This window comes from Artemia sp. Qi Xiang Cuo, chromosome 6, assembly GCF_049724085.1.
Source record: "Artemia sp. Qi Xiang Cuo chromosome 6, ASM4972408v1, whole genome shotgun sequence".
Taxonomy (NCBI): Eukaryota; Metazoa; Arthropoda; class Branchiopoda; order Anostraca; family Artemiidae; genus Artemia; species Artemia sp. Qi Xiang Cuo.
Window position 1 is genome coordinate 28,778,217 of NC_142799.1, and position 11,501 is coordinate 28,789,717.

At 36.3% G+C, this 11,501-nt stretch overlaps 1 protein-coding gene across 2 annotated transcripts in view; it reads right to left on the reverse strand.

Annotated features, from left to right (window-relative positions):
• gprs (speckle type BTB/POZ protein) overlaps positions 1–11,213 on the reverse strand; it is a 119,680-nt gene extending 108,467 nt beyond the window's left edge. Inside the window, exons 1-3 of one of the 2 annotated variants that reach the window (XM_089090129.1) lie at positions 11,011–11,213; positions 3,020–3,152; positions 820–861 (exon numbers count right to left, since the gene is read on the reverse strand). In XM_089090129.1, coding sequence (XP_088946255.1) covers positions 820–861; positions 3,020–3,152; positions 11,011–11,213 — 378 coding nt within the window. The remainder of the gene's footprint in view (positions 1–819; positions 862–3,019; positions 3,153–11,010) is intronic. The other variant, XM_089090130.1, reaches the window with a different exon arrangement.
• Between the last annotated feature and the right edge of the window lie 288 nt (positions 11,214–11,501).

Sequence of the window (11,501 nt, forward strand, 5' to 3'; positions counted from 1 at the left end):
TTTTGGTTTAATGGAGTTCTTTACTTTTCTTTGAAAAACTTATTTTGTGGAAAAAGTTTTCTTTTAATTAATACTGATCAAAGGCGCACAGTTCTTTGGCCTATTTTCGGGCCTTTAAAAGTTTACCAGTTCCTCAAACAAAATGCGTGATCTTTTTGGCCAGAGAATAGCCCTTGAAAGTTTTGAGCCCATGGCACACTCGCTACCAAATGTGTCCCCCTTTTCTACGATTTCTGAACAATTGGGAATCTGCTTTATTTACAGCGATTGCACGCTAGGAAACTTGTCATCCCTGGGGGCATATTTACTGGAATTTCCGACTGCTTAAAAAAAAAATTAACTTACGATTTTGATTGGATTTCATGGGGAGGGGTTCAGAAGGGTCGGGTAGTAAACAGGGCGTGGGAGGGGGATATTTGCTTGCTAATCATCGTACACACACATATATATATATATATATATATATATATATATATATATATATATATATATATATATATATATATATACTAATATATATATATATATATATATATATATATATATATATATATATATATATATATATATATATATATATATATATATATATATATATATATATATATATTAATTTGCAATTTTGGAGTACATTAGGTTTTGGACTTGTGAGAGAGAGAGAGAGAGAGAGAGAGAGAGAGAGAGAGAGAGAGAGAGAGAGAGAGAGAGAGAGAGAGAGAGAGAGAGAGAGAGAGAGAGAGAGAGAGAGAGAGAGAGAGAGAGAGAGAGAGAGATCAGGCATATAAATTTTGATAAACAACCATAAAAAATCATACGTACCATTACTTCTGGTATTGGGGCTAAGTGTTGGCCATATCCTCTCTGGAAAAGAGAAAAAGAGAAATGAAAACTTATAAGCCGTGAATTTCTAACTAGCTGAGCATCCATGGTGGGATCGAGGGGAGGTAGTCACAGGGATTCAGGGCCGTTTCTAGGGTTGGTGGTGCCCGCCATCTCCAACTCAAACATAAGCGACGATTCCGAATCAAAGTGAAAATTTGATCAAAGGGGGCAATTCCTCAGTCACCCCCAACTGTGGTGGCCATAGCAGCTGACCTGGTTGTCCCCGGAACATTTATGTAGGGACTGCGGCTTAGAACGGTAAATTATTCCATCCTTATATTCGGTCTATCTCGCCTCTTATAACTGCCATCCCCATCGAAATTTTGACATTCCATCGAAATTTCCCCATCCCTAAGACATACAATCGAAATTTTGAGATAGTCACTTTGTTCAAAATAACTAAAAGGTCCAATAATTATGCCTCCAGGTATGTCATGATCCCACGAGCCCTAGCAGCAAAGGCGCTAAGTTATGCAAGTTGTCCAGTGTTTACAGATGTTTTACATAGGTTTTGTAAATGGGAAAGGGGGCATATTTGATCCTGGGTCTACAAAAGGGTAAAGGTGTTAAGTTAAAACTTTCAGGGAATGTTGAGGGGTATGTTAAACTAAACCAAAACACATTGGGTGTATGCAGGTTGTCAAAAAGGCCTATCAGCAATATCTCAGGAGTAGCTTAGGGTGTTAAGATTCTACTTTCAGAGCATGTTGAAGAGGATTTTGAAGCAGCCGAATGACATTATGCGCATACTACTACTGTTGTTACTGCTACTGTTGCTGCTATTGCTACTACTATTACTACTACTACTACTACTACTACTACTACTATTCATGCTACTACATCTATTACTACTGCGATTACTGTTCCTACTACAATATTACTACCACTAATATTTCTACTATTACTACTAATACTGCTAACACTACTACTACTACTGCTACTGCTACTGCTACTACTATGACTACTGCTACTACTACTGTTATTACTACTACTAATACTATTATTATTACTACTACTACTACTACTACTATTGCTTTTACTACTACTACTACCATTGCTACCATTGCTACTACTACTACAACCACTACTGCTACTCTTACTACTGCTAATACTTCTATTACCTGCGATTGTAACTACTTGCAAAAGCGACTTTGAGTACTTACTACTGTGCCTACAACCACTTGCGACTGAGTTTGTGACTACTTACGACTGCGACTACTTGCGACTGCAACTACTGGCGACTGCGTCTGTGACTACTTGCAACTACCAACACTTGTGACTGAGAATTCCTGAAACTACGACTGCAATTGCAGACTACATGTAAATCATGGTTGTAACATGATGATGGTCATTATGGCTTCAGCCCTATGGAAGCCCAAAGATTATGCACACTTTCAATCCGTTTATTTGAATGATATTCAATGTACCACCCACTGAAAGTTTATGGTACTACTATTATTAAAATTTGTTGCTCAATTTTTTTGAAAAATACAAGTAACAAGACAAAATATTGATTCTGAAGGAGAAAAACCGAAAAAGGCTTTACAAATATGCCTTTTATTAACTAATAAAAAAACTATTTCAATAAAATCAAACAAAAATTAATTTTTCAAAACAAGTCTAGAAAAAAGGTTTTCTAAGGAAAATTAGTTTTATATTAAATCTAAGACGAGCAGAAATAAAGTCAAACGAACAGAAATTACCATAATCTATCAACAAGTGAAATGACAATCATTTTTATAGAATTCCAGGATTCCTGAAAACAACTATTGAATGTAGAGTGACAGTGTAAGCCTTGGTAAGCATTGTATACCACGTACACAAGGTGTCGTGATGTGAGAGATGTCTATATGTGGCAATCCAGAGTACCCCTTAGGGAATGACCAGATGGCTACTCCCCCCCCCCCTCAGAACTTACAAATTAATAAAATAGGCACCACAAGGTAAAAAAAAACTGAAAGTAATTTAGAATTTTTTGCATAAAAACAAAGGAGGTTATCTGAAATTTTTGCTACTGCTTGGGAAACGACCATGCCCCCACCCTTGAAAGAAAACTTAAACAGTAGCCTTGCGAAGCAAATTCAAATTTGGGATCTCTGTCGAAAATGATTTTAACCTGAAATTAATGTGACCTTACCGATTGAGTCGAAGACTGTATGTTCAAGACTGGTTCACTACTTCGCTTTAGAAACAATCTTAATTTATTTTCTCTACTGCTTCCTTGTTTTCTTTGAGGGCTGGCTGTCGAATATAGCATCTTCTGAAACACCCTGTAAAAAAAATTAGACCCACGTCATTCGTTTTTAAGAAGAATATTCACGGCTTTATTATGCTACCAGTCATTATTTCCCAAGACCCCTGAACTGGGTGGGGGGAGGCCATGAGGATATAAAGGAAATTGAAAATTAATTCGAAGAGGGTCAAGAGTGAAGCTTTGAATAGGTAGGGGGGGAGGATGAGCGTGCGCAGTTGTTAGGCTCTGGCTGCTTGATGCTTGGCTAGTAGGAGTAGTAGTAGTAGCTAGTTCGTTTAAAATTTGCTGCAAAGAAAAGAAAAACAATGCACACAAGAAACATCTCAAACCCAAAAATTACTTTCTTGTCTGACCTTTCTTGTGCCCAATACTGTATTGGTCTATATTAATTAAAAAAAAATTGTCCACGAAATAAGTTTTCCAAAAAAAATTTAAGAACTCCATTAAATCAAAAATGAACAAAAATAGAATCAAATAATCTACCAAGTATGCAACTACCACAAATCAGTATCAATAAATAAATAAACCCCAAAACAAACAAAAATTAAAATAAAAAACAGTCAAACTCAAAACGAGCAGAAATCAATACGAGTGGGGTTTTAAACCACTATGCTTTCTAAAAGCCAGAATATACTTTGTACTTTACTGAAAAAAATTCAAATGAATTTACTGAAAAAATGTGCATTGTCAGTCCAGTATACATATGCTGATATTTATTCCTTAAAATCTTAACTAATTTTGATTTCTTAAAGTTATAAAAATGACAAATTTAAAAGATTTTTTTCTGATTATCCTTATTTACTTTAGCTATATATTTTTTTCTCTTTCTCTAAGTGCTCAAATATTCCTTTAAAAAAAAAAGAAAAAGAAAAAAAGCTAAAAACCACTCCAAGGTTGTATTTTACAGATCTGTCCTAAAACTACAGCCATTTAAAAAAAAATATAAATACAGCTAAATGAAATTGTCTCTGTTCAACGAGAGAAACAGTGACAATTAGTATTTATAGATAACGTTTATGAGGAAACTGGACCCTAACAAACAGTTTTTATCTCTTAAATTTGATTTAATCCCTATATTCTTCTCCATTGATCTAAGCTCTTTGTACCATCTCATAATGTTAGATGGTGTGAATATTTGGCCTCGTATCTAGGTAATGATTGTTACCACACCCCAGAATGGCAAAAAACGGTAGCTGTTTGATGGATGATCTTTTGTGTATTCAAAAGCCCTCTTGGACTTCAAACCTTTGTTCGAATGAGCTTTTCCTGTATTCTAAACCACCGTTAACCCCCAAAGATTAAGTTGATAGAATAAGTTGACCCCCAAAGTTTTGCAGCCCTGCACATTTCTGAGGAGATTTAAAAGTGTTACAAAGTGAATTGTAAAGCAGTAACTTTGAATATTTTAAAATGAGCTAGGCCCTTTATAACAAATCTTTCTTTTTCGGGGAAAGCCCCTAACCCCTTTCTCTCTCTCTATGCAAGGGAACAATATGATTAAGTTTTCCGCTTAATTCGACAAATATTTTCTTGATAGTAGAGTCTGAACCCCTAAATATAAAATAAAATGCATTCCTTTCAAATTAGGGAGTAAATTGTATCCTCCTTCAGCAGGATCTAAAGGGCAATGCAATTTGGAATAATTTTTTTAATAACTTCAGAAAGTAAATATTAGATAATTATATTTTTAGAGTATAGGGTTTTCCGACAAGCCTTAGTTTTGGAGTGTTACACACCCCCTCTTTTAGAAGCTATTAATTAAAAAAACTTATTCCAAAAAATAAGTTTTTACAAGAAAAGTAAAGAACTCCATTAAACAAAAAATGAGCAAAAATAAAATCAAATAATCTACCAAGTGCGAAACTACCACAAATCAGCATCAATAAATAAATGAAACCCAAAACGAACAGAAATTAAAATAAATAACCGAGTCAAACTCAAACCAAGCAGAAATTAACATAAGTTGGGCGCAAAACCCCTATGCCTTTACAAGGCCAGAACAAAATTTGCACTTTACTGAAAAAAAATAAATGTTTTTACTTTTATAAATTTAATAAATCAAATAATATTAACATTTTGATTACTAAATATCAGTATATGTATATTAAACTGACAATGCACATTCATTTGTATTTTTTCAGTAATCTCAAAATTTTGATTGGGTATGTTTGGGGGAATGATGGGTGTGTGAGGGGGGCCTATTTGGCCCCCAAACCCTCCAATCACTTTCGACTATTAAAAAGGTGACTAGCCCGTTGAATTTCCAATCGAATGAGCCTGTTTTGAAGTTTCTACGACAACGCCTTCTATAAAAACCTTATATGCCCCCAGGGCATAACTTAAAACCCTTGCCCTGAGGGTTCTGGGGGAGTGTCCTCCTCAAAAGTATATTTTCTATCTGTAAATCAACTAGCCTACGCTGAACAAAATAGCCATCTCAAATTTTTGATTGGATGTGTTTGGGGGATTGATGGGCGTGGGTGGGGGGCTAGGTGCCCTCCAATCACTTTTGACTATTAAAAAGGGCACTAGCCCTTCTAATTTCCAAGTGATTGAGCTTTTTTTGAAGGTTTTCCGACAACGTATTCTATGAGAACCTTATAAGCCCCCAAGACATAACTTTAAACCCTTGCCCTGAAGGTTGTGGGGGACTGTCCTCCCCAAAAATATAATTTTTATCTGGAAATCAACTACGCTGAACAAAATGACTATCTCAAAATTTTGATTGGATGTGTTTGGGGGAATGATGGGGGGGGGGGGGCTAGTTGCCCTCCAATCAATTTCGATTATTAAAATGGGTACTAGCCCTTTGAATTTCCAATCAAATGAGCCTGTTTTGAAGTTTCTAAAACAACACCTTCTATAAAAACCTTAAATGCCCCAGGGAATTCTTTAAAACTCTTATCGTGAGGGCTGTGAGGAAGTGTTTTCCTCAAAAACACATTTTCTATTTGGAAAAAAACTACGCTGAATAAAATGACTATCTCAAAATTTTGATTCGATGTGTTTGGGGGAATGATGGGCGTGGGGGGGGGGGCTGGTTGCCCTCCAATCACTTTCGACTATTAAAAAGGGCACTAGTTACTCCAATTTTCAATCGAATGAGCCCTTTTCGAAGTTTATACGACAAGTCCTTCGATACGAAGTGCCCGGGTATGAAAAAAAAACAGATTGTGGCCACATCGTTCTTTACTTAGGCAGCGCTAGCGCACTGCCTTTGATTTGAGTGTAATCGTTTATTCTGAAGTTAAAATATTCCAGAAAAAGAACAAATACTCCATCCCCCCTCAGGAACTATGATTAATGCCAAATCTAAACGAAATAAATATGTTCCTTCCGATGAAAGGAGGTTTGGGAGTAAAACGCTCTTTTCTTCAGAATGATTAAATAGAATTGCCCCCATGCACAGTAATGGGGTTGCCCCCCTTTTCAATACCTTGCTCTTTACGCTAAAGTTTGACTGTTTGTCCCATTTTTTTTAAGAATGACTCCTGAAACACAAGCACAGTTTAATTAGAATAGGAAGCTTTTTTAAAGTACTAGAAACTTTAGCATGAAAAGCAAGGTATTGAGGAGGGAGGAAATCCCTCCATATACGGAATAACTTCTGTTCGTTTTGAGTTTTAATGCTGCTCTTTACTTTCAGCTTGAAAAACTTGTTTTTATTTACATAAATCTTACATAAGACTCAGGCACTACTCTGAAATTATCTACTGCTCACCCGCCCAAAGAACAATCCCGAATGAGCCCTTCCATGTACTCTACAATCACGGGCTTGACATGATGGATCCTGAGGGGGGTGGGGGCGAGGGAAAAGGAATATGTAAGAACGCATCCAGGACTGAATTCTCCTGAAAAATTAGGATATGTCGTATTTTTTATATTGGTGGATTTGATGGTATAATCTTAATCAAACAGTATCAAACAGTTCGTGGTAACGAACTGCAAGTAAGGAGCGACCCGGCTCAATAATAACCGAAACTCTAAAAAAGAAAATTTTGATACCAATAGATATATCAAAAGAATCGAATTTTTATGCTAGTTTCAAATATATAAGTTTCATTAAGTTTAGTCTTACCAATCAGAGGTTACGAGCCTGAAAAAAATTTCCTAATTTTTGAAAAAAGAGGGAAGCAGCCCCTAAAAGTCAAGTGATGAAAATCACATGAAAATTACACCATCAGATTCAGTGCATCAGAGAACCCTACTGTAGAGGTTTCAAGCTCCTATCTGCAAAAATGCGGAAATTTTATTTTTTGCCAGAAGAAAGATCATAGATGCTTGTTTATTTGTTTGTTTGTTTTGTTTTTGTTTTTGTTTTTCTAGGGGTTATCGTATCAACCCATTGGTCTTAGAATATCGGGAGAGGGCTCATTAAAATGGAAATTAAAAGTTCTAGTGCCCTTTTTAAGTGACCAAAAAAATTGGAGGGCACCTAGGCCCCCTCCCCCGCCCCTTTTTTTCCCAAAATCATCCGATCAAAATTTTGAGATAGCCATTTTGTTCATCATAGTTGAAAAGCCCAATAACTATGCCTTTGGGTATACCATGAACCCTCCCCTCCCTCCACAGCTCCAGGGGAAAGTTCTTTAAGTTATAAAATTTGCCCGGTGTTTGCGCATAGTATTTGTTATTGGAATGTAACCATACATTTTCGGTTTGGGAGGGGGGGGGTGTATTTTCTGCTGGAGGTTTTTCCACGGGGGAATTTTCCATGGAGAGGGAAGTTTCCAGGGAGGGAACTTGTCAGGGAAAATTATACACTGGGTGAATTTGCCAGAATTATTATACAAAATTCTGTTTATGTGTCTTACTTTCTCTTTTCCGTCTCAGCTTTACGCGCAGAATGATTAAGAGCAATTGTCCGGGGTAAATTTCACCGGGATTGAATTGGCTAGAGGATATTTCCGTCGGGAGGGGATTTCTCCGTGGAGATGGGGCCAGATTTCCTGGCATTTTTTAAAAAACGATCAGAAATTAACTAAAAAAACAACTTTTTTTCAACTGAAAGTAAATAGCAACATTAAAACAAGACGAACAGAAATTATTACGTATATAAAGGGGGGTTGTTCAACACCTCGCTCTTTACGCTAGAGTTTGAATTTTGTCACAATTCTTTAATAATGACTCCTGAAACACAAGGACCGCTTAATTAGAACAATAAGACACGTTTTTAAAAGTACTAAAAAACTTTAGTGTATAGAGCGAGGTGTTGAGGAGGGAGCAACTCCCTTTATATACGTAACAATTTCTGTTCTTTTTAAGTTTTTTTGTTGCTCCTTACTTTCAGTTGAAATAAAATTGTTTTTTTTTAAGTTAAATCACTTTTTAGGGCTTAATAATTCAAATCTTCTCATGCTGCTAACTTTCTCTAACAATTGTAGCATTCAAACTAACTTGGAATCGGCATAAAAAAGTGACTCGTTTATATAACCTATATGTGATGTTTTATTTTTATTATTTTTTTTAGTATCTATTAATTTGGACAAGGGTTGCTCTTTCCTACTTTTAATTATCATAACTTTTTTAAAGTTCATGTTTTTGCATTCATTTAAAAATAGACCTTGCAGTGGATAACTCACATGGGTTTGTGCAATTCCCAACATGAGGGGGAGGGGGGATTAGACAAAATTGTCGCACAAGTTGTGACACAAGTGCATGAAAAAAAGAACAAATACAATCATTTTTTCAACCGCATTAACTTGGCTACCTGATGGACTACTTTTTTTTTATTGTCCAACTATTATAGCCGATATGCAGAAAATTTTTTTAGAAAATTGTAAAAAGCAACGAGCAAGATAAGCTAACGTTTACTTATGAAGAATTCGGCAGAAAAATAACCCATGGTACTAATCCTCACAAATGCTCCATGGCCTGTTAATGAGTAAATTGGCGTCTCCCGTGCATCTTTTTTTTCGCCTCAGCATAAGGAAAATATGGTCGTAAAAAGTGGGGAGAGAGCTAATTCGACCGTAAATTAAATAACCGGGCGTTTTTTTTAGAGCCAAAATTATTAGGTGAAACCTACAAGTCCTCCAATGCTCTATATGGACCCGGTGCTCCACTAATTTCAAGATAGAAATTTTAGCCTCAACGTTCTGAAAGTCTAAACAATTTTTGCCTCCTGCGAAAAAAACTTGAGACATGAAAAGTACAGCCCCAAAACTATGGGGTCTAGACTGCGCAAATGTACTACATATGACTGGGGTTGTGTACGTCAAATTAGATGATTAACGATAAAACTTGTCTGTATGCCTATCCTAATTATTCCATCTATGATAATTGAGTTAGATGAATCCTAAACTTGATTCGATCCATGCTCAAGATCACTAATTTGACTTGATCCTCCTCAACAGGTAGACACAAGTTGGTATTTAAGGTGTTTTTGAGCTTTTTGGTTACGAATCTAAGTCTATAATTGCAATATAGAATTCTAAAATCTAAACTGATTAGGTTCATATTTCACAAATAGTGCTTAATTTCCCCTAAAGTTGGTATTCAGGGATTTCCAAGGTGCTTGGTTCCCCATGCGATGCTGACATTATATTGTAGGGATATAGATTGTTGTATAGCTATTCCGACAATGACAATTTGCGCAAAGATTAAGTTTTCCTCTCTTTGTTATTAACAACCATTAACTGCTAAAATTAATAAGTCATTACCCAATATTGCTACTAATAATACAGTTAGGTTTGCTTCAGACAAATATATAGGAGGGCTCATCCCTAGAACCCCCCCCCCCTCATTCGGACCAATGTATTTAGATAAAGTATGTGAAGTGGTTGTTGTAGAGTGACTGCTCCCCTTTTTATACACAAATATTTTGTGTACAAAATAAAATTTTGCATCAATATACTTATCTGCAAAGAAGGGGGAAGGGCAGGGAGAGAGAAATTTCACCGAGCAGGATTTTTCAGAAGAACTCCGGTAGACAAGTAGAAAATAGCGATATAAAATTTAATTTTGATAAATCAGACTCTCCCTCCCAAAACATATAAGAAATATTCTAGGGGTAACACCCCATTTTAAGAGATCCCAGAATACGATATTAAAACGAATAGAATTTAAATTTAAAGGAGAATAGGGTAGTTTTAATTTAAGCAAAGGACAATTTTAAAACTGAAAACTAACAGAAATTCCTTTATAAGAGAGGGGCTGCCATTGCCTAAATCTACAAGAGTTCATAAGAATGAAGACTCAGGCACATATATAGGGACAGACTCCAAAATCCAGGGGGGGGCTTGTTACCCATCTCCCACCCTAAAAAGATAAATATTAAGAAAACATCGAAAACAAGGGGAACTTCAAAAATGTCGACGATTCAAGAAAGTGAGCCCAAAAGGAATCTCTGCATATCTGACTGGAACTCGTGCTACTGCCTTGGTAAAAATTCAAGCCGTCTATTCTACGGGATTCTTATAAAATTAGCCAATTTCGAGAATTTTCTTTCTTCAGTACTATAAAAGGTAAGTCTGATTTTCGTCACTATTCATTTCTTCTTATCAGTAAAATTATTTTGCATGACCGGGGGGCGGGGGGGTAATAAGAGTGAAAAAAATATCTCAGAAAAAGGGGAAGAATGCTCATCAGTAAATTTTATCTCCGGGGGGAGGGGGGGGGGAATAAGAGTGAAAAAAATATCTCAGAAAAAGGGAAAGAATGCTCATCAGTAAATTTTATCTCTCTTAGCATGTATTTTGCAAATGTTTATTCCCTAGGTCGAGCATGCCACCGTTGCCCGTCCCCCCTCCCCCGAAGAAAAATCAAACATCACTTCAGATAATACCGTTTTGCCTCTAAATCCAGGGACTTAATACAATATAACGCCAACTGTGGTAAATATTAACAAACAAGTTATTATCATTTAGATGTACCTGCTCCTTGCCGCTAACACTGCTCTAACTGCACAGACGGGTTCTCTTGTATCCCCGACTAAAAATGTCACATCACAGAGTTCAGGCATGCTGGCCAAAAACTTCAAGTCCTCAGCCAATCCACTTTTATTCTCATAGATACATAAGTCAGGCTCCTCATTTGATCCATCAGTCACCTCAGTTTCAGCAACCCCACCTTGCATCACTTTCAATCAAAAACGAATAAACCAACCTGTTGGATTCTAAGACGCTATTTTCTCATTGTATCGATTGTTTCCTCGTAAGCGCAAGCGTGCAATTGGCTCTTTTACCTCGTGTTTAGTGAATGGGATATAGGGAAAAACGTCATTAGAAAACTTTCTTTTCCCTAGGCCTGATGGCCTGGAGAAAGCTTTGTAAACTTTTTCAGGGAAAAGTAGGCATTCTTGAAAAGAATTGAGGTAGGTGTTTTGACGTCATAGGTAATAAATGAAACGAAGCGTGCACTAAGA